This window comes from Dermochelys coriacea, chromosome 26 (assembly GCF_009764565.3).
Source record: "Dermochelys coriacea isolate rDerCor1 chromosome 26, rDerCor1.pri.v4, whole genome shotgun sequence".
Classification (NCBI taxonomy): domain Eukaryota; kingdom Metazoa; phylum Chordata; order Testudines; family Dermochelyidae; genus Dermochelys; species Dermochelys coriacea.
In genome coordinates, this window is record NC_050093.1 from 590,128 (window position 1) to 614,268 (window position 24,141).

Below are 24,141 nucleotides of genomic sequence, written 5' to 3' on the forward strand. Positions count from 1 at the left end.
AGGAGAGACAGACGGACACAGGGGTGGACGGACAGGCGGGTCTGAGGAGAGACAGACGGACACGGGCGGACGGACAGGCGGGTCTGAGGAGAGACAGACGGACACGGGTGGATGGACAGGCGGGTCTGAGGAGAGACAGACGGACACAGGGGTGGACGGTCAGGCGGGTCTGAGGAGAGACAGACGGACACGGGCGGACGGACAGGCGGGTCTGAGGAGAGACAGACGGACACAGGGGTGGACGGACAGGCGGGTCTGAGGAGAGACAGACGGACACGGGTGGATGGACAGGCGGGTCTGAGGAGAGACAGACGGACACGGGTGCACGGACAGGCGGGTCTGAGGAGAGACAGACGGACACAGGGGCGGACGGACAGGCGGGTCTGAGGAGAGACAGACGGACACGGGTGGATGGACAGGCGGGTCTGAGGAGAGACAGACGGACACAGGGGTGGACGGTCAGGCGGGTCTGAGGAGAGACAGACGGACACAGGGGTGGACGGACAGGCGGGTCTGAGGAGAGACAGACGGACACAGGGGTGGACGGACAGGCGGGTCTGAGGAGAGACAGACGGACACAGGGGTGGACGGACAGGCGGGTCTGAGGAGAGACAGATGGACACGGGTGGACGGACAGGCGGGTCTGTGACAGACAGACGGACACAGGGGTGGACGGACAGGCGGGTCTGAGGAGAGACAGACGGACACAGGGGTGGACGGACAGGCGGGTCTGAGGAGAGACAGACGGACATAGGGGTGGACGGACAGGCGGGTCTGTGGAGAGACAGATGGACACAGGGGTGGACGGACAGGCGGGTCTGTGGACAGACAGACGGACACGGGTGGACGGACAGGCGGGTCTGAGGAGAGACAGACGGACACAGGGGTGGACGGACAGGCGGGTCTGTGGAGAGAGAGACGGACACGGGTGGACGGACAGGCGGGTCTGTGGACAGACAGACGGACACGGGGTGGATGGACAGGCGGGTCTGAGGAGAGACAGACGGACACAGGGGTGGACGGTCAGGCGGGTCTGAGGACAGATAGACGGACACAGGGGTGGACGGACAGGCGGGTCTGTGGACAGACAGACGGACACAGGGGTGGACGGACAGGCGGGTCTGAGGAGAGACAGACGGACACAGGGGTGGACGGACAGGCGGGTCTGAGGAGAGACAGACGGACACAGGGGTGGACGGATAGGCGGGTCTGTGGACAGACAGACGGACACGGGTGGACGGACAGGCTGGTCTGAGGAGAGACGGACACAGGGGTGGACGGACAGGCGGGTCTGTGGAGAGATAGACGGACACGGGTGGACGGACAGGCGGGTATGTGGACAGACGGACACAGGGGTGGACGGACAGGCGGGTATGTGGACAGACAGACACCGGGGTGGATGGACAGACAGGGGATCCAGGGACAGACAGACGGGTATGTGGACAGACAGATGGAGACAGGCATGGACAGACAGATGCGGGGATCCGCGGACCGACAGACGGGTCTGTGGACAGACAGACGGACACAGGGATGGACGGACAGATGGGGGATCTGTGGACGGATAGACGGACACAGGGATGGACTGACAGATGGGGGATCTGTGGACAGACAGACGGGTCTTTGGACAGACGGACATGGGGATGGACAGATTCACAGACCAACGGATCCATGGACAGACCTAGGGATGGTCAGATTCTTGACATTTTGCTGGGCAGAGAGACGGAGGGATGGGTCCATGGAAGGATCGATAGCAGAATGAAGGAATACATAGATGGATGGACGCACCTTGGTTGTGAGTGGATTGTGCAGGCCGCTACTGGAGCCACCCCCGTTATTCCCACACACCACAGCCCCCATGAGCATCCGCGCCCCCTCCTGGTGTGCAGCCCAGGCCAGCACTAGGCGCATCCTCACTGCAGTGTGAACATAATGGCGCTGTGTCCTGGCGACGTCTCAGCGGCTTCAGTTGGGAAACTGGACCCCATTATGCCAGAGACAGCACCCACACACAGGGTCACTAGTATTGTGGGAAGGTGTGGGGCCGAGCCCCATTGTGCTGGGTGCTGCACACATACACATTGAAAAGTCAGTCCCTACCCCAAAGAGCCTGCATTCCTATAACTCTCTACTAACTTGGATGTGTTTTAGCTGGGTGCCATACAAACAGCTGTCATTCCATCCCACTGGTGGCTAGGGTTTGTGGATGATTCCTCCATATCTGCAAAGTGCTGCAGGATCGATCAAGGCAAGATGATGACGATTATTCCTTCTCACAGCAATTGTGCTGTTGCAGCATCCAGTAATGCAGCTCTCTGCTGACTTCTCTGAGGAGCTCTTTCAGTGGGTGGCTGTTCTGCTCTTGACTTTAAGGCTGCATGCTCATCTCAGATGTGGAAGAGTACAGTAAGTAATTTTACTTTTCATGCTGGTGTGTCATCTCTTTTGCTCAGTTTTTGCCTATTACACACCTTGACTTTCTAAATATTCAAATTAGGATTCTTTTTGGTAGTCTCAGTTGTTACCTGATTTGTCTGTGCTCTAGAGCAGGGGTTCTCAACCATTTTTACTCTTTTAGGTCCTCCCCAACATGGCATAAAATCTCTGAGGCCCATTTGTGCCACAATAACTGGTTTTCGGCATAGGAAAGCCAGGGCCAGCATTAGGGGGCAGCATGCAGGGCAATTGCCTGGGGCCCCATGCCACAGGATCTCCCACGAAGCTACTTTGCTCAGGCTTTGGCTTCAGCCCCGGATGGTGGGGCCCAGGGCCCCAGCTTCAGCCCCATGTCGTGGGGCTTTGGCTTTCTGCCCTGGACCTTAGCGAGTCTAACACTGGCCCTGCTTGGTGGACCCCCTGAAACCTGCTTGCGGCCCCCCAGGGGGCCCCAGATCCCTGGTTGAGAACCATTTCTCTGGAGAATAGCACTAAATCTTCTCTCCTACACTCTCCCACGGTAATATGCATTTTAAAAACTGAACTCCTGTACTTATTTTGAGAGCATGAACTTAATACCAAATAAAATGGCTGTACATCATAGGATACATACATCCAAATACATGCTGCATATACACAATTCCTTTAGCTGAAAAGAAACATAAGGGTACATTTATGTATCCAAACCCACCATGTTTCCCAGGAATCCAAGATACTAGGATATGTTACTCAGTGGTTGGTTCTTGGTTGCTCCCAGAAGGGTAATTGTAAAAACATTTCCAGTACAAATTATTACTTTAATTTCATGATAATGAGCTGCTCTGTGAAACTATGAGGTAAGAGAACAAAAAGATCAAGGAAGGCAGATTTGGAGGAGGGTGCCTTTGGGCTTTTATTTTTTTTTAGAAGCACTTTGTGCTTTTACAAAAAGTTCTCGTAACAGAAACGATAAGAAATCACCCAAAGCCATGGTGCTTTATAGTCCTATCTGTTACAGACCCCACCTCCAGGTTAACTGGAATATTACCGATTTTGACGATCAACCAGTAAATACAACATCTAGACGTAAAGACATGGCAAAGGCATATACACAAGTCACATGTTATATTAATTTCATGTTTGCTTTAATATCTGTCTTACAAATTCCTTTTCTGTCTGTTTGGAAGAAACACTTTCCATCAGATGTGTTAGTCTGTATCCGATGAAGTGAGCTGTAGCTCACGAAAGCTTATGCTCTAATAAATTTGTTAGTCTCTAAGGTGCCACAAGTCCTCCTTTTCTTTTTCCATCAGATGTAAGCTCAGGCATTTGCACCACTGAGCAATTCTGAAAACTCCTTCATGCTGCCCTAGAACAAGGCACAGATTTTGTTCCACAAAGCATTTGTGTTATGCTAGCGTTTACAGGCCCCAACCAAGACTAGGGCCTCATTGCGCTATTTGCTGTACGTACATATAGTAAGAGACAGTTTGCCTTGACGAGCCCCATTCCAACCCCTTCCCAGAAGTCCCCACCCCAATTTCACCCCCTCCCTGCCCCCAGGGGGGGCAGGAGGGGTGCCGGGTGTGGTGGGGGCTGAGGGTGCAGGGAGGTGGGGTGTGGGGTGCAGCAGGGGGCTCAGGGCAGGGAGTGCAGGAGGGATGCAGGGTGCGGCAGGGGGCTCAGGGCAGGGAGTTGGGGTATGGGGTGCAGGAGGGGTGAGGGGTGCAGCAGGGGTTGAGGTGCAGGGTGCAGCAGGGGGCTCAGGGCAGGGAGTTGGGGTGCAGGAGGAGTTTGGGGTGCAGGCTCTGGCACCGCTTACCTAGAGTGGCTCCGGGGTGACAGCGACACGCACCGGAGCCAGGGCAGGCTCCCTGCCTGCCTTGGACCCGCTCCACTCTGCACCGCTCCAGGAAGCAGCTGGAACCACGTCCCTGCGGGAGGGGGGTGGGGAACAGGGCTCTGTGTGCTGCTCTTGCCGCTCCTCCAGGTACCTCCCCTGAAACTCCCATTGACCGTGGTTCCCCGTTCCCGGCCAATGGGAGCTGCGGGGGGCGGTGCCTGGAAGCAAGAGCAATGCACGGAGCCCTCTGCCCTCTCCCCGCCAGGGGCCACAGGGACGTGGTTCTGGCTGCTTCAGGAAGTAGCGCGGTGCTTGCGGGCTGTAGTTTGCCCACCCCAGGCCTGGAGGTAGACAGAGGGGCGTGGGGAATGGCAGGCTGCATGAAAGAACCACACGGGCCACGTATTTGAGACCCCTGTTCTAAACCATCCTTGTTCTCTGAGAAGCTGGGCTGTGTGCACAAGCCCCACTTCCCACAAGACAATGAAATGGCACATGAGAGAGACATTTTTCCCTAGAGGTATTTTTTAGTTCTAAATATCCCATGCAGGTCACTACTTCTGCCTGCACAGTCTCTGCCCAATGAGCCACTCTACAGAGTCAGTCAGAGGCAGGTTTCTCAATCTCATTGGAGGTGACTAACTCTCAGAACTTCTCACCTCCAAGTCACTTTTCCAAACTGGACCAAATCAACAATGGCTGGATGTGACCTATCATCCGATGGCTCTTTGGTACTCTCTCTGCTTCAAGAATTTAGCTGATTTCATTTTTAGTGGCCGTGTCTAGGTCACAAAAAGCCACCACTAACTGACATCACTATTTGTGCTCTCAGAGCCATCTACAGTGGAGGTGCCCTAATGCAAGAGAAGAGACAAGCGCCTGCAGGGACAGTCCTCGTTTCAATTCAGGTAGATTTATGGCGTAGACTCTCTATAGATTAATTATGTGACCTTAGTTCTAAACGTTCTTTTGAAACCTCTGATCACTTTCTGACTGAACTATGGGACTAGTACAGACCTCAGTTCATACTAAACTTCCACATTTTTCCTTCAGTTATATACAGCTTTGTAGAGTAATGTGACCCTCTAGTGTAAGCCTCAACTCAGCACAAAGCATCAGTCTCACTTTTTTATTAGGCCCCAGAGAACTGCAACAAGGGAAAACATTTTTTTAAAGCAAAGTTATATGAAAAGGTTAAACACAACAAGGTAATTTAAAAGAGTGAGATATAAGCATGTACTGAAAAATATTTTAATTTGTGATCAAGGGGGGAGGATTTTTGATGCAGTCAATGAGAAATAGGGGTAGATACATGGTGCAATAAAAGTGCAGAGTGTTGTTCATTACTTTAAATTACAGCCTTAGCAGAGGGCTGAAAGGGCTAGCCTCGCTGGAACACCACTCTGCCTGCAGAAGTCCCAGCTCCAGGGGTGCCCAGGCATAGACTGAAGAACTCAACACCCATGAATCCACTCATGGATCATTCTAAATGGAGCTGGACAGTCAGTACAGAGGCTGAGACCCCTCTGGCTGGGATACAACATCCACAGTCACACCCCTCAGATCATCAGTCAATAAGGAGGGCCTCACAGACCATCAAGCCTTTGGGTATGTTTTTCTTCACATTGATTAGGATGGAGAAGTGTCTCGTAAATCAGGAAGAGAAAGATAGAGGAAAAAAAGATACTGAACTGGGGTAGTTTAGTACCGCATGACATTTTGATTAAACTAGAATAGTATCAAATTAACATTGCACACATTAAATGGATTAAAAGATGGGTTACTGATAGGTCTCAAAATGTTGTTGCAAATGGGGAATAGTCATTGCGGGGGGTATGTTTCCAGTACAGTCCTGCAGTTTTTGGGCCTACATTATTTAACATTTTTATGAATCGCCTGGAAGAAAACATAAAATCATCACTGATAAAATTTGCAAATGACACACATTGGAGAGTGGTAAATAATGAAGAGGACAGGTCACTGATTCAGAGCAAGTTTGATTGGTTGGGCAAATAATATCCATTTTAATATGGCTAAATGTAAACATATCCATCTAGGCACAAAGTGTATTTACAGGATGGCAGACTAGATCTAGGGAAGCAGGGACTCTGAAAAAGATTCGGGAGTCATGTTGGATAATCAGCTGAACATGAGCTGCCAGTGTGATGCTGTGAGCAAAAGAGCTAATGCTAGTCTGGGATGCATAAATAGGGGAATCTCAAGGAAGAATAGAGAGGTTATTTTACCTCTTTATTTGGCACTGGTGCAACCACTGCTGGAATAACGTGTCCAGTGCTAGAGTCCACAATTCAAGAAGTGTGTTGATAAACCGGAGACAGTTCAGAGAAGAGCCACAAGACTGACTAAAGATTAGAAAACATGCCTTGTAGTGATAGATTGAGCTCTTTGAGTCTATTAAACTTTACAAAGATAAGATTAGAGGGTAACTAGATTACAGTTTAAGTATCTACGTGGAGAACAATTATTTAATAAAGAGGCTCTTCAATCTAGCAGGATAAAGTACAACACAATCCAATGACTAGAAGCTGAAGACAAATTCAAACTGGAAATAAGGTGTAAATTTCAACAGTCAGAGTAAATAACCATTGGAACAATTGATCAAGGAATTCTCCATCACCGACAATTTTTAAATCATAATTGAGAACAACATCCATAGATCTTCTCTAGGAATTATGATGGGGAAGTTTTCTGACCTGTGTTATACAGGAGGTCAGACTAGATGACCACAATGGTCCACTTTGGTCTTGCAATATATGAATTTGTTTATAGCCTGACCTACAAACTCATGATTCTCTGAAGGGGAGCCAGGACACCCCAGAACCAGTTAGAGGATACACAAGTTGAGCGCTCTAGGAACTGCTGCATCCAGGATCAAGTCTCTCCAGGTTGGTCATGGGCAGGAGGTCACATCTTTGATCATTACTGTATACCTTACAGGGAGGGGCTCAGCTAACTTTTATTTAACCAAATCGAAAACTAGAAACTATTCAGAGAGAAGCCTATTTATGTCCTCTTGACAGTTAAGAATCCAACTTATTAATTCAGACAATTTTATAACAGATCCTTTTTTCCATTTGCTGAGCCCCCTTTTGGGGAACAAACTTCACAAACTCTTGGCTGCTTATATAAAAGCCTGGAGTTGCATCCCACATTTGTGAATACCGTTCATTTGGAAACACTGTGTATAACACATATCGATGTGCCCAGCCTAAGCTAGAGAGCCTCAGACACAGAAACCTCTAGACTGAAATCTAAATGGGCTCAACATTAGGTCTGTTGCTGCTAACATTTTGTTTGTACACAAGCAAATATCTGACTAACAGAAAGTAGAAAGCCCATCCTCTTAATGTCTAACTTTCATTAGATTTATAAGATAGCTGTGCAAGTGTATACATATTTTAGAATCTTGGTGAGCAGCCATCAGTTTTACTTAGGGAGTTACTGTTTGATTCATGTCAGTATCAAAATATGACAGACAGTTTATTTAAGAAATTTATTAATCCATTAATATGTCTTCAAAATTATTGCAACAGGTCTGAAAAGGCAAACACACAGTTACAGCTTAGAAAAACAGGTATTTTGTACAGTTAAAATATTACACAAGCCTCCAGGAAAAAAATCAGTGTATGAGAAATTAGATCTGGAAGCTTAGATCCAGTATTAGCACCTACAGTATCACAAAGCAGAATGCTCTCTGTTCTGGACAGTTTTCTTTTGTAAATCCCTTAATTCCTTCCACGGGAAAGGACGATAGCTCTCAAAACAGAGGGACTCTGCTAACTGAAGCCAAGGCTAGATAGAGAGCCCACTTTAATAAGGGAGAAGGAGATAACAGAAAATATTACACCAACTTGATTTGTAGGAAGTTTTACTCAGAAGATGTCCAAGATATTTTAACAGACGTTGCTGAGGAATGTTTATACAGGGGAAATACGACATACTGCACAGCTCTACCCTTCAGCAGTTTGCCAGAGACTAGAGTTAAGAAATTCTTATACACTATCTAGTACTTTGTCAAATCAAATTTTCCTATAAATTATATTTATAATAAAACCATAAAGAAAGTTTTACACTTCACATATTAAACATTAAGGGATAGAGTAGGGATGGTTACATTAATTGGTTCAGCATTCATTTTATTGTGCTTGCATAGCTTAATGAAACAAGCAGTACACTATCTCCTCCTATGAATTTAGGACAACGCAGTAACAGGAGATTCTCACAGACTCAGCAAAGCACCCAACAATAACGTTAGCTAATGGTTCTTAGGAACAACGAGAACATGAAAACAAAAGCATTTGCATAATAACTCCTAGAGAGCATCAGCTCTGGAAACTTAAAATGCTCTATGCCTTGAGTCACTTGCTGCCCGGCAGAGGCACTCTGTGCAATGGACATATCTACCTGCTTCCTGCCCCTCTCGGTCCCCCGAGGACTTATTCTGGAGTGAAGATTTTGTTTTTGAAACACACACACACACACACACACACTCTCTCTCTCTCTCTCTCTCTCTCTCTCCCCCCCTCCCCCCCAAGTCAGACTTGTTGCTTTCTGAAGTCTGTCTGATGTATAGGAAAGCCTGAGTGGCTGTGCAGGAACAGTACTGCTCTCAGGTGGCTGATCCACCAGTTAATTTCAAGTGCAAACAGCTCAACTGTCTTTTCCTTAGAAATTAAGATGATCCCATCACTTAAAGCTTGCCATAAGGACACAAAATGGATGCTGACCAGCCAGAGGGTCACCCCATGTGGGGCAGAAGTCTAGGAAGTTAGTCCTTTAGTGGATGGCACCATGGATCTGGCAACAGAGAGGAATGATGCTCTAGACAGGAGGCAGGTGGACCTTTTGGTACAGCAAGTCCATCACCTAGCTGGGAGCTAGAAAGCAAGACAGAACAAGTTTAACAACATTAGGGACACTGCAGCAAACCACGCATAGCACCATTACATAACAGTGTCTGTTCTCCCAGAAGTACAGTAGCACAGAGGAGGTAGCATGTGTAATGGTTCACAATAAGGGCCTGGGAGCCAGCACTTAAGAGTGCTATTCCCAGCTGTGCCACTAACTTGGCAAGTGCCTTCACCTGTAGGTCCCCTTCTGCAAGACAGGGATTAATACTTTTTGGTGTCACCACTTCATCCTCTGCCAGTGAGGCCAGCATGCCCGCTTCACTGCTTCTTCTACAGTAAGCCTTATGCATGGAACATCCTCCTCATCTTAATCCATAAAGCCATTATCCTCTCAGGACCCACTTCTGCTGTGGCATCTACAATCAGTCAACCAATGATGACTGGGCAGCCAGGAGAGTTTAATTTGTTTAAGAAAAAGATTAAAGTGATTTGGAACCATCACATGGTGAAACAGCTATCTCTGTGTCCCAAGACCTCACTACCACTACCATGTCATTGGTCTTATAAGCAGCTGGCTTCCTCAGGAGCCTTGAGAATTATCGGCCACACCAAGTGAGGCTTTACCCCTTGGTTCTGGGCTGCGTTTATCGTCCAAATGATCACAAATGATAGCGCTTCCAGGTAGGGCTTCCTATCCTCCCAAGTTTACCACCAGGAGTCTTCCTTCTTCAGGGACTACTGCAGGCCACCATCCCTTCCTGAAGCTTCCCCAGCCATCCACGCTCAACAGAGCCACTTGCCGATTTTTACAGTTACCTACTCCCTTCCCAGGTGAGTCTGACAAATGGCCAGGGCTGGCTGGCCCCAAGCCTCTGGCTCTTAAAAGGACAGGCCACTAGTACACTCCCCCTTTCACTGTAACAAGTGAGACTGTAACCCCTTTTGGAGCAGGGGACTAAGTCTGTATGTGTTTGTATGGCACCTAGCACAAAGGGTTCAATTTCATCTGGAACCTTTGGCTGCCACTTAATACAAATGCATGTGTCCAGGTTTAAGAAGTGGATGTAAAGTACTTCGGAAGCCAATAAGGATACTAATTATGTAGTTCTAAAATTAATGCAAATTAATCCAATTTTCATAATTGAACACTGAATATTTTCAGCAGACTTGGTGAGGGACACCCAGATATTTTGGTTGTGCAGAGTGGGATGACCACGCTCTGCTGGGGAAGATTACTGAGGCACAAAGAGCAGGTAGGCATGCAACTCCACTTCGCCTTTCTGCCTCTGAAAATCTCCCACAGGGACCTGCAAGAAGATTCAGACAAACCAGTCAGAAGTCTCTCAGATCATGGTCTTTCCAGTCAAAGCAATCAAAGTTAGAGTTTACTTACAACTAAAGTATCCAGAGAGTTGGAATATTTAGTGTATACTGGTAAGAGCTACTGGCAATTTGCATCTCTGCTCCTAGCATGGGCACGTAAGATGCAAGTTGGTGGCAGTGACTGGCTGGAGGGACTGCACTAATGCAATTTCTCAACATTGTTGAGTAAGTTCAGAGCCTGACTCCCTACCTAACGAATCTTCAATGGATCACTGAATCAGCAGGTCAGATTCTGATATTAGCAATACCAGTGAGAGTTACTCTGAATTTACACTGATGTTGCTGAAATTAGAATCTGACCTAGAAAGTGCATCCTTTTTCAGCTGGAGGCATATTCCCTGCTGTTCTAGATTCTCTCACTAAACTGTGTATATAGCCCACATGCGCTATTCAGCAGTCAAACAGATTGTCTAGGACACTTTGCAGGCTGGGGGTGCTGGTGGTTTAAGTTTGGGAAGACAGATGCCCAATATGGAACAAGGGTCTTATTAGGTATGCTCCTGATACATATGCAGCTTCAAAAACAAAGTTGTGCTGAACAAAAATATTTGCTATTCATGAAACTATCCAGAAGTTTCTAATGTAAATCTTTCCCCATTTTAGAAATTTCACAGTTGTTTGAACTTTGATAGAGTAGGGTCTTGCATGTAATTGCTCAAAACCTACACCACCTAGGAAAAACATCGTTTAGCAATAATAGCTGTGAAATGAGTCATGACAAACGGATTGTGCCAAGTAGATGCAGCTGCAATTAATAAAACAAACTTACTCCCAATGGCAGAAAACAAAAACAACACAGTGTATCAGGCTCCAGAGTGCTAATAACTAGAGCAATCAGTTTGGACATTCTAAAACAGAAGAGTCATCTCTAAGTAACACATTGTTACAAACTACTCTGATATCCCGCAATTTATTGTGCAGCTAAAAGAATATTCAGCCTTCTAGTCTAGGAAAGTTTCCCATCATGGCTTGGTGAGCCTCTCAGGGCTTGTCTATACTTACAGCGCTGCAGCAGCACAACTGCACTCATGCAGTTGTGCCACTGTAATGCTTTAGTGAAGACTCTAGCTAAGCTGATGGGAGAGCTTCTCCTGTCAATGTAGATATTCCACCTCCCTGAGAGGCAGTAGCTATGTCGACAGGAGAAGCCCTCCCAACAACAGAGCGCTGTCTTCACCAAGAGTTTGGGCCATATAACTGCATCACTCAGGGATGCAGATTTTCTATACCCTGAGTGATGTAGTTATACCGATATAAATCTGTAGCATAGACCATGCCCCAGGGCTTGTCTCCGTAGTGCTGGCAAAACACATTAGAGGGGTGTGATTTGTAGGGTGCTCTAACATGCTGTGCTCTAACTGCCCCATGTAGACCCTGATGGGCGGGAGGGGGGGAGGGGACTAAAAAATACCCAATCTTTTAGTTCACACCAGCAAGGTCTCCAGGGGGCAACTAGAGCACAGCATGTTACTTGCGTGTGATTTGTAAAGCTCTCTAATATGCTTTGTGCACACTGTAGACAAGCCTCAGTGAAAATAATCCCATTTAGAAGAATTGTAGGTACAGGTTAATCAAGAGGTACCCAGCAAAGCAAAGGAGGGAAGTGTGTTGGGAGGAATTCAACTTTACATGTTCAGTAGAATTTGGCTTCTGCTGTGAGATATTCCTACTCAGGCCAGCAGATAAAATACTTTGTCCTGAGATTGAGATCTTTGGGTGGGAGGCACTAAGTGCTTTACAAACATGAAGTGTCACAAAGAGAGAAATGGGGCATCACTTCAACCAGCATTGAAATGCAGTGTCTTTAGCAGTGCACAGGAAGTGAATACTCCATGCAGTTGAACCAAAAAGGTAACCCTGATGGAGGTAAGATGTAACTACGCCAATTGGAATTTGAGTCAGGATACAGGGGTTAAAATCTTGACTCCTATGAAAAGTGCCAGAGGAAGCTTTAAGCAGAAGATGGCAGCTCCAGCAACAGAGTCCCTAACCTCAGGTGGTGGCAATTGATTCAGTACTGATTATGGGGAGCAACCAGCACCTATTAAATTGCCAACACTACATCTTGCAGCTTCTGGATTTTTCTTAAATGTCTCCCACCCTAGTACTGACGTGGGTTGACCCTACTACTTAGCTTGAAAGAGCTGATGGCATTCACACACTAGTGTCACTGCAGCGTTAGCATGCAAGACTGAATGGGAGTCCCATATCACCTTATGCCATAAGTAAGAGTCACTCTGAAATCCAGAAGAGCCATTTAAACAGTGATTAAATTCAATCATTACATTTTAAACATGATTTTTAAAGTTCTGCACTGTTCAGCAGAATCGGGATCTACTGATCTACCAAACCTGTCAGATAATGATTTTTTGATGCAGTACGGCATAAATTAGATTTAAGTTTATGCATATTTAAGTAATTAAAATCTTGGATTTCATCAAGGTTAAATTTGATGTCATCTGAAGTACATCATCATTCAGTGCCATGCTGCCAAGTATTGATGTTCTTACAACTTCCGCTGGGATTTAAAAATCTAATCCACACAAGATTTATTTAAAGAGACTCATGATTACATGCAGTGGTTGAATAAACATTCAGTCTCCACAGGGGAGAGGACTTGCATCTTCTGAATTTACAGAAGCAGGTTACTGACCTGACATCGAATGCAAAGTTAATATTTACCTTAGACTCCTTAGTTTTATCTTCCACTGCTCAGTCCTCTGTCTTCGTAAATGGTAATTTCAATCTGCACAGCATGGCTGTTAAGAAAACATGCTATATAGAAAAAATCATGGAGATAAAACAGGCAAGTGAAACAAAGCAACGCAGTGGAGCACTTGATCTTTCAGCCTCACATCTGCCATTACAGAGGGAATTTTGCTACATTTCTGAACTATAGTAAGCAAAACATTCTTCGTGGCTTTTGGCTTTGCATTCTGGCCTGTGCTACAACTTGCCTTTAAAAATGTCTGTTCAGAGGCATAAAGACTTTGTAATATTGCAGTGAAGCTGTTAACATTCTTATGAACAAAGAGATGGGTCATTAGGCAAGTTTTTGCTTTGGACTCTTCCACTGTTCAATTATTAATCAAATTAAAATCACTATTTACATGTCTGTTTACCAAATGCAAGTCATTTTTCTGTATTTACAGTTCCCAAAAACATGCACAGCACATCAAGGGTAATGAAATTACACAACTGAAAGCTGTAAGATATTTGGGCCACTACTCAGATAAAACCAAGGAACTGCAATTAATTAGGATGACAGCTCACCACACACTATGAGCCTATGCATTTCAAAGGGGCTTTGAGTTTAGAATTCTTGACAGATGAAATGCATTACTCATACTTCCTCTTTTATTGCTACAAGATGCCCCTACAACCACCAAGAAAAATGGTAACTAGAATGAATGCTAAGACATTTGCAGTGAGGTCCAAAGCCTAGAAGAAAAGTTGTAGGGAGAACAGCTGTAGCCAAGAGCAAAATCCAGGGGGACAGGCCTCATCACTCAGGCAAGTTGTGGTGGAGATTTTACCATAGGCACCAGGTGGGAGCAACAATGCATTGTTTCTAAGCCAAGACCAACATTTAAAATAAATTCTACAGAGCATTTACATTCCATGTTTTATTTCTATTAGGAAGTCAACTAGCCTTTCTAAATGGCTAAGTTGCATCTTCCAGAGGTAACTGAGGTTGAAGGAAGATACTCTGCTTCTGAATAGCACCTTTCTAAGAGAGCTCCAAGAAACAGATATATCAAATTCATATTTTATTAAAAAGACTTTCTAAACAGATAGTAATTTTATCCGAATAAAGTTTGAGAGGAACAGCTGAGTACGTTACACATGAGATGTTATAAACACCAAGGAGTATGTGTTTTTATAAGATCACAGAATCATGGGTGCCTGCAGTGTGCAATGCAGCCTCTGTGAGGTAAGATGCTCTATTACTGCTCTGAGGACAGAATTCAGAAGAGGATTAAGCAGCCATAAAAAGATACAACTCTTAGTCCTCTCTCGATGGGGTCCGTCAGGAGGAGGCCTTGGGGTGCGTAGATCTTCTCATTCTGTTCCTGAATGTATTTGGCAATTTTCTTAAGAACCTGGTGACAGAACACAGAGACTTTACAGTTTTTCTGTTTGAGTTTTCACATCAGCCTTCCTTTAAAAGCCCCATCTACACTACAAATACAACCAGGTCAGGGGAGACCTAACAACACAGCTGGGACTGTAGCCCTGTTGCATAGCTAGGCTATTATTTTTTCTTTTTTGGCAGGGAGTAAGTGGAAAGGATATATGGATAATGTCTTGTCTATACCAGCACTGAAACTATATTGCAAGGAGGTCAGGAGACAGCTGTATTGTAACAAGATTCTCCGACGGGTACATTTGTATAATAGTGTGTCTATGCTACAAGAGGTTAATATAGGGTATAGCCTGGAAAAAGAGAACTGTATAGTGCTATGAAAATATGCAGTTTAAATTACTCATAAGCAATTTGTTTAGTATATGTCATGGTGTGACTCTAAAAGAGAGAAGAGGCCCCTTTCCTTCCATGTCAATTTCCCATTAATAACAGACTGCCAAATACAAAGTGCTGATCTTAGCTACTCCAAAAATAACTGTTTTCCCCCTACATGCTTCTTCCACAGATTCAGAGTTCAAGGCCAGAAGGGACAATTAAATCATCTAGGCAGACCTTCCGTATATCACAGGCCATTAAATTTCACCCAGTTACCCTTATATTAAGCCAACAACTTGTATCTGGCTAAAGTACAACTTCTTGAAAGGCATCTTGATTTGAAGACTTCAAGAGATGGAGACTCCACCATTTCCCATGGTAGTTTGTTCCAGTGCTTAATCATCCTCACTGCTAAGCCTTACTTCTAAATTGAATTTCTCTGGCTTCAGCTTCCAGTTGGTGGTTCTTGTTCTGCCCTCCTTCACTAGATTAAAGCACCCTTTAGTACCTAGTATTTTCTCCCCAGGAAGATACTGAATACACTAATCAAGTCACCTCTCAATCTTCTTTTTGACAAGATCAAGAGATTAAGCTCTTTAGTTTCTTACCATAAGGAGTTTTCTCCAGCCCTCAAATCATTTTTGTGGCTCTTCTCTGTATCTGCTCTGATTTTTCAACATCCCTTTTAAAATGTTGAGACTAGAACTGTACGTGACATTCTAGTATCCGTCTCACCAGTGCCACATACAGAGGTAAAGAGAAACCACCTCTGTGTTCCTATTCACTACACCCCTCTTCATACGGATCAGATTAGCTCTTTTTGTCAGAGCACTGTGCTGGCAGCTCATGTTCGGTTGCCTGTCCATTATGATCCCTAAATACTTTTTCGAGTCACTTCTTTCCAGAATACAGTCCTCACTGTGTGTGGGTATGGCCTGCATTCCTTATTTCTGGATGAATTTTTACAACAGTTTAAATGCAAAATTATTCATTTTGTTTGAATGGGCCCAGGTTACCAGATCATTGTGCGAGACTGCTCTGTACTCATTATTTACCACTCCACCAATCTGTGTGTCATCCACAAGTAGTGTTTTTGTATTTACTTCTAGATCACTGATGAAAATATTGAAAAGCATCAGGCCTTTTGTGCCATTTGTTCTACTGCTTCTACTCCTCCAGTCCAACAGTCTATTTACTGGTTAGCACTCTTCTCCCCCACCCTTCAAAAACTTAGAGGTGCTGTTGCCATCTTCTAATCCAACAAGTCCTGCTGCATTAAATGGGGGGTGACATTTGGATGAGGGAGGGCAGTTTTGAAGGGGTTGAATTCTGATGGTTGTTGGGTGGGGTGTAAAACTGCTATTTTATATTTTGTTCTAGTAACTTACGGCAGGAGTACCCAGTGCCTTGGGCAGCTGCTTATTTCTGTACAAGTCCAAATAAAACGAACATGTCTGCTGATGAACAGTGTAGCTACCGCTTTTCCCTGCATGAATGTCACCTTTGTGATGTACCAGTTGTCACCTGTCTGAACAGGAGCAGTCCCAGGCCAGCATTCCTTTAAATGAATCATTCTGCATGTTAGCACAGAGCACTGCTCTTGTCGAAATAGTGCCTGAGGCAAGTGCTAGCTTGCGGTTTTGGCCTGTGTGTAAGCCAAGGCAAACAGACTGCACTAGTTTTATATAGTAAAATTTCCAAACACTTTGATCCAAATAGTTCAACACTGCTTGTTAAAGTCAAAACAGAAGAGCCATACACTTCTTGCTTCATACAGGTTCAGTCTACTTTGCCCCAGATAGGACACCGATATGTTAGTAGACTTAATGCAAACACAGGACAAGCTTTCAGACAGATGGTGTTGCTTTTGTCACTTCACTACAGAAATGTTTCGGAAACCGATAGCTTTCAGTGAATTATGGACTTGAAGTTATTTGATAAAAAAAAAGAACAGAACCCTAAAACGAGATCAAACCCAGCTTTCACAGTTGGCTAAACTCCAACATTACTAGTCCTACCAGTTTTATGGTATTTCCACAACCGCTGAGTCATGCATCTATTTAAATATTTCAGAGACATTAGAAAGAAAGGTGGGGAAATAAACTGAAAAGGGTTCTAGAACATAAAAATACCAGAGTGGGAATGTCCAGTCTGCATATATACTGGGTCAAGAAAAATTAAAATATACTTGCAGAGATATGAGATCTAATAGTCACCAGCAGGGACCATTAGATAATCTAGTCTGACTTCCTGTCTAACATAGGCCATAGAATTTCACCCAGTTACCCATGAATGGAGCCCAGTAACTTGTTTGACTAAAGCAAATCTTCCAGAAAGGCATCCAGATTAGGACCAAACCAAGGAAGTAATTTCACCAAGGACACCTTAAATATAAAGCTTTGCATAATGCAACTGACTTCTGGAAATTCAGATTATATGTATATATAAAGTAAAGAGTATCTTGTTTTAAGAGAACAGACTACACATAGTAACAGCAGAAAACCAATACAATCTCTGAAACAGTTTTAGTTGAGTGACTTTTGTATTTTATTAGCAGTGTGAAGTTTCCCTTTGGTCTCTCACACACACTGCTCCTTCAGATTTATGGAAACCTCCCAATGTTTCAGTTCAGGAAGTTTTTACTAGTCAGAGTTTTGTTTCTTCTTTCTCAATGGATGTGTGTCAGCCTTCTTCAAACGCATAATGGAAGCAAGCATGCCATAAAGATATCCAGCTCAGATCTCTCCAACTCTCCCATTTCCTGCTCAGTCAAGCCGCAAGAAGTGGAAACTAGAGATGTCATATCCATCTCCACAATCCATTACTACTTAAGTCTCTTACAAAATGACTGCATGACTGATTTCAAATAAAGAATTCCTGAAATGCATCCATCCATATTCTGCTAAGGGTTACTATTTAGGGACACACTCCAGTTCAGTTTAATCAAATGTAAGTTTTGATGGAGGAGCTTTCTGGTGAGGTTTTAGCTACAATATTGCGTATTTAAAGATCTGTACTGATTAAAGAAAATGGCAAGATGATCACATTATGGAAATCAATCTTATTTTGAGAGGGTCAGAAAAGTTATTTGTAAAACCAACTAGATATTCCAACAAATTACACAGTACAGTAGTAAGTGCAACAAACAGAAAGTTAGAGAGAGTTAGTCACAAGAATTAACCATCTCTTTGCTCTGTTCTCATTAGCAGGCCCAGGAGTGCTGTTTTTTCCAATGAGATTTGAAAAGAAAAACAACCTGCCTTTGCCATCTCTGTCCCAATCTAGTTCTCAATTGTAAAGAGACATTTCAGCTGGTGCAGCCTAAGGTCTAAAAAGTCACTCTTCTTACATCAGATAGGCCAAAGATATCTAGATAAATAAAATATTGCAAACAAGCACAATTTATCACCCAGCTCAGAAGGGATGGCAAAAGGCTTCTGTTCATATATAATATACAGCAGTAATCATGAATAGAATGATTTGGAACATGTTTTTATTTCAAGTCAGCAATCTTAAATTATAAGGCTTCTTTAAACTCTCCTTTCATTTATAGAAGAGATGCTGAATGTATTCAGATACTGACTTGGCCATTTACTCATTGGCTTTGTGAACTCAGACTGCATAAAAATAAAATAAAGAGGAACTGCCAATACTAAATTCAGACCACATATGTAAGCATGGATGCATGCAGGTGTGAAAGTATGAATGGCTTCTAGTTCCTCAAGCCAGTGTGTCAGGGTGTTTAAACAAGAATGCAAATCTTCATTTTTAAAGAGAAACTATCAGACCACAACATTTTTATAATTTAGAATGATCTAGTTGTTCACCAAAGGACTGGAAGTCAGCAGTTCTGAACAGCACAAAGCAGGTCACTTAATCTTTCCTCATCAGTAATTTAATCCCATAAGAAATTAATAAACATTCAGTGTTAAACTCTCCAGTTTAGTGTTTAAAATTAAACATGATTGGGTTAGGAATGGTTCAACCAGCTGGGCACACTGAGTGACTGATAGATTTTCAACCTATCTTTGACTTTTCTCCTAAAACTGCACATTATCTTCGTATGGTTATAGTTTATTTTAGCAGCAGGATGATCTCTTCACACATCTGGAACGTGACATTTTATTTCATTGCTACTCTCCGACCAGTGACTCAAGTTGGCATTTATTCCCTGCATATACACTTGCAACTCTCAGATATAAGTGAGAGGAGAACAGACCAGGATTTTTCAGGAAGCTAGGCTAGCAGGTGAAAGCTTATTCCATATTTGTACTACAGTGATGAACTACACTGTTATAAGAGAAAACCTTATAAACAAAGTAAAAAACCAAAATGCTTCTCCTGTTGACAGATCATAACTTTCACGTACAACATTGTGTGTTTCATTTGCTTTAAGTTTATTGCAGGAAATGTAACAGGCTCACCTTTTCATAATGTGTCTCCATACACAAAAAGATAGTGTACGCAGTCAGACAGGCCAGACAACCTTCAAGATAAGATTGGCCCCCAAGCTTCTCAGCTTCTGCATAAAGATTGTTTAGAGTTTGAACCGTCTCTTCAAACTGCTGCCTATCGATCTGCAAAAGAGATTGAGTTTAACAAGACTAACCCAGCAAATTTCTCATTCAAGACTCACTGATCCCCAATACAGAAATCTAGCTTCTGTGCTAGAACAGTCCCTTAATCAGCAATGTCACCTACAGACAGTTTCATACAACATGGAGAGCAAAGGTTTGGTTTAGGTACCGAATTACTTCCATAAATTGTAGCATTTGGTTAAATAGCAGCTAAGTGATCTAAAGTCATTAGCTCAAATGTGTATTCCCACATTACTCTTATTTATTTATTGTGTGCAGAGTCATCTAGCCAAGAGATGGCATCTTAAGTGGTGTGATGGAGTTCTTCTGGCCACCGTTGAACCTATCAGCAGGCATTCACTGACAATGTGCTTCATCCTGCATCTCTCATTTGCAGCCCTTATTTAAACTGCATTATGTGTAACTTGTTAGGTTACAAGTACAACCTAGTTGAAAACTGCTGATCTGGAGGGGAAGGTCCTCTAGATTTAAAAAAATACATTTTTCACTGAAGGCCTTGACTATTTTGCATTTCTATGTTAGAGTTGACCAACCAAGTTATAAATAAAATTAACAAGGAAAAATTAAGGTGATTAGTGTACCCTGCGGGGCAGGAGAGAAGGAAACAGGACCCACAGTGACATTTACCAGCTAGAGAAGAAAGAGCAATTGGCAAGGAGGGGTTATGTTGTAGCTTAATAAAATATTACAAATGACAGTAACAAAATGAAAAAGTACTTGAGTGGGTACTTGTGAGGCCACTGAAGTGCAGGCTCAGCAGAACAGCCTTCTCACCATGAGAGAGGACTGTGGTAGACATAACTGCACAACAATAAGTGCTTTTTCACTGGCATAACAGATGTAGTTTGTGTTACTATTACAAGGGACACCTTTCCTCAGGATTACAGAAAGCATAAATATCAATGTTTCATAAATGATGTGAATGAGCATTTTAAGCATATTATGTCATGTCTAGATTTTCACATCAAAAATCAAATGTCTTTTAATCATGATCAATGAACAACAACAAAAAAAAGAGCAACTGACAAGAAGTCAGAATGTATACAAATGAACAGAATTTCTACTTCTTTATCAAAAATAAAGATTATAGTCCACAGGAGAGTTGCATGCATAAAGGATGTGGGATCTAGCCCTTAGCTTGCATTAAGATATATGTGCGAGCTTTAATACACTGTTTCTTATTCAGTGTTTCAGCCATTCCTGATAAGCACAAAGTCAATATTTATAATAAAGACTTTACAGCATCTAGAGTAAGAGATTGAGAGTTAGGTAGGTAGGTTTAGTTGCTTTAATCAGACTTTATAATGAAAGGACTCCTCCCACACCGAGATGACACCAAGAACACTCACCTCTGATTCTAATTATGCATGTTTAAGAATGTTGGTATAAACTATAGGGTTACTGAACATTCTGTATTTTAAAGACAGTGAACAGGAAATGATACACAACAAGGTGGCAGAGTGATACTTAGATAAAGTCTCTATCCCTTTCATAGTATGCTATTCTGAGTTGAAAGCAGACAAATGCAGACACAAATCACTTCTCTATAAAGCAACTTACGAATTCTGGAAGAATCTGTTTACTAATATTTAAAACATATTAGATTTTATACTAGAACTTCATGTATAAATATCATCTTCCCCCTAGTCAGAGCTCCTACATTCACAACCTCTCTTTAAGAACTGTATCGATTTACCTCCTAAAGGCTGCCAGTCTGGACAGGACTGTAGAGTTTTCACCTATTTTATCCAGCTTGTGAGGTGCCATTCTCACCCTTGCTACTATTCAGTTTCTTCTGTTAGTGACCAGCTACATTCCCAACACAAATCATGACGCTGGAAAGCCTTCCTGAAAGGCACTGCCACAGATTGCTCCTATAAAGTCCTGTCCACACCCTTTTACTCGGTGACAAAGTATCACCTCACCTCTGCAATTACCCCATTAGCCAAGCCACTAGGCTGGCAAGAACACATTCATTACTATATCTACATCTTTCTGACTATTTTCTAATAAACAACACTAAATGCACTCAAGATGACATTGTGCGCTCCCATACTTTGTGCATGAGAAACACACTGTTGTACAGTGCAGAGACTAGCTAAGCACTCCCGCTACAGATTTGTTTGTATCTGAGCAAAACCCGCCCCACTAAAATCAAAAACAGAAATTATAGAAAGTAACTGCTATAAAGTAATTGTATCCAACAGAAAATGAGGGACTCATTTCAGTTTATACTAAGAGCAAGAATAACTGGGCTGTGCATTAAAGCCGAGATACCTGTACCTTGTAATGTAAGTGTCAAATCACAAAAAACAAACAAACAAACAAACTGGCTCTTACCTAGAGCTTTGCGTTCACAGATCTCAAAGCACCTCACTGAGGTGATAAGTATCATTAGCCCCATTTTGCATACAGGGAAGGGGAAGAGGAACCCATCACTATTTTTGTTCAAACACGTTAAAAAAAAATACTAACCAGAAAAATGCCGCTGTGACAGCCTGACCACATAGATTAGGCCATAGCAAATGCAGCTCCCCAATAGTAGATTTAAGGAGTCAGATTATTTATGTGGGTTGGAAGGCAGGCTCCATTTTTATCTGTGGTTAGTTTGGTACTGTTTAAATCATAGTCCTATTAACTGAAAATAAAAGACGAGTGCAGTTTACAACTACTTTGAGGCCTTGGCTGAGGAAGTATTGGCAAAGTGTCATCTCCCAGACAGAGACAAAGCAGCACCATCCACTGAACAAAGGCAGTTTAAGATTTAACTATTCAAATTAATTTTTAATATATGATTTCTAATTTAATACTCCATTACTCTTCTAGAGTGCCTCATTCAGGGATCCTAAAATCTTTAGCAAAACAATTATAGGGAGAGTTAATTTAAACCCATTTTGCCTGGATTTTTTTTTAAAAAAAATTCTGATTACTTGTATCAAGCAAGGTCACCATAACTGAAAGAGAGCAGAGCAAAAGATATTTCCTTCTATTTTACCAGTTAGTTTACTTTAGAAAATGTTATAAACCCACCAAAACTGGCAGTAGATCTCAGGTCTGGTGTTATACTAGAAACTACTTTTAACTCTCTTAAAATTGGCTAGATTTTGAGTTGGTAGTGTCTCTCTAAGCCTTAACCACTCCGAGTTCGGTGGGTACAGATTTTACGGATTTAGGAACTGAGGCACAGAGAGTAAAGTCATTTGTCAAAGATTACACAGTAAACCAGTCACTGAAGTAGGAAAAATAATAATAAAAAATAATCAGTCTTGACTCCCTATCATCTACACCCCCCCATACCACCCCACAGCTAACAACTCAAAGTGATTTTAAAAAAAAATGTACGTAGGGTAGTTTGTATAAGCATGTAGGAAGCTGTCACCTTAGCTGTTAGGAAAACACCACATACATTGTTGGCTGTAAACAATAAAGGACTCGTCCTGAGCACATCCTATCACATCCCCTTCTTCAGGCACAGGAAGCGGGGGAGTGTCTAGCAGGTACGCTCTCCCATCACCCACGGCAGCTAGCTCAGGCCTTTTTTGATCCTGTCCTTAACACAACCCAAGTTAAAACAAAATTTTTACCCTGTTCTCCAGCTCCAGGGGGAACTTGGTCTGGAACTGGCACCGGGTGCCGCTACCGTAATCTCGCTGGACAAAGACTTTACCAGAGACAGGTGCCTGCTGCGGCCGCATCGCACAGCTGGAACTGGCTGTTCTGTGAGAAGAAACAAGGGGTCCAACACATTACATGACCACCACCAGAGTCACCCGAAAACTCAAAAGCACACCCAATTCGCCCCACGCCTCGGCCCCTCCGTAGGGATGAGCTTCCAGGCAGCGGCTGCTCTACCCCCCGGCACAGCAGCTGGTTTGTCAGTTTCAATCAGGCTGTTGAAATATCCCTCATTCAAACGGTCAGCATGAAACTGACCGGAGACTCATCCCCGGCCCTGCCAGGTGATCCCGTCCCGCAGCCCCCCGAGACACCCGCCTGCTCCCACTCTGCAACCAGATCCCGCGGAGCCCGTGTCCCCTGCAGCGCCCCCACCTCCTGCCCCCCGCCCCAACCGCCAACCCCCCTCCCGAGGCCCCAGTCGCAGCGCCCCGCCAGGACCCGGCCACGGCCCCCCACAGAACACCGGGGCCCCCGCCCCCGCCTTACACACAAAGCCAGGCCCCCCGCTTCCTCCACTCCGACCCCAGCGGCCGTCGTGCGCACTCACTTACGACTGCCGTAAAAGGGCCGCCCCGGCTTCGCGGAGCGCCGCGGCCCCACGTTCGAGAAGCCCTGCGCGTGCGCCGCTCCCTGCGGGCGTAGAGCGCCTGAGAAGTTGGGCTGCTGTACGCATGTGCCGGGAAAGGAGATTCTGCGCATGCGTCACTCTTCCGGTCAAGGGGCGTGTTCGTGCGGCTGTAGCCTGTCGTGGGCCCGCAGGTTCCCTGGGGCGCCTCAGCCCCGCCCGGCGGCTCCGCTTCCCCCGCCCTGGCGCAGCCCACGTGCACGGCCTAAGGTACGGTCCCCCCCCGGGGCACGGTCTGTGGCATGGTCCCCCCGGGGCACGGTCTATGG

General features: G+C 44.3%; 1 protein-coding gene and 1 long non-coding RNA gene across 4 annotated transcripts; one reads left to right on the plus strand and one right to left on the minus strand.

Moving 5' to 3' along the window:
• The first annotated feature begins 5,139 nt into the window (after positions 1-5,139).
• On the plus strand, positions 5,140-22,896 carry LOC119848647. Its single transcript, XR_006277145.1, has 2 exons — positions 5,140-5,863; positions 16,081-22,896. It is a non-coding gene; the product is annotated as an uncharacterized LOC119848647 (long non-coding RNA).
• Positions 8,741-23,930, minus strand: GOLGA7 (golgin A7). 3 transcript variants are annotated; one of them, XM_038384722.2, is made up of 6 exons: positions 23,799-23,930; positions 23,154-23,286; positions 19,396-19,548; positions 14,511-14,612; positions 13,192-13,255; positions 8,741-9,153 (listed from the first exon to the last, which is right to left on the minus strand). In XM_038384722.2, exons 1-5 carry the CDS (start codon positions 23,918-23,920, stop codon positions 13,208-13,210), a joined length of 558 nt encoding a protein of 185 aa, XP_038240650.1. In that variant the 5' UTR covers positions 23,921-23,930; the 3' UTR covers positions 8,741-9,153; positions 13,192-13,207. The 3 variants fall into 3 exon arrangements, with proteins under 3 accessions (XP_038240650.1, XP_038240649.1, XP_038240651.1); XM_038384721.2 differs by having other exon boundaries at positions 23,795-23,899; XM_038384723.2 differs by having other exon boundaries at positions 23,734-23,832.
• Positions 23,931-24,141: the final 211 nt, after the last annotated feature.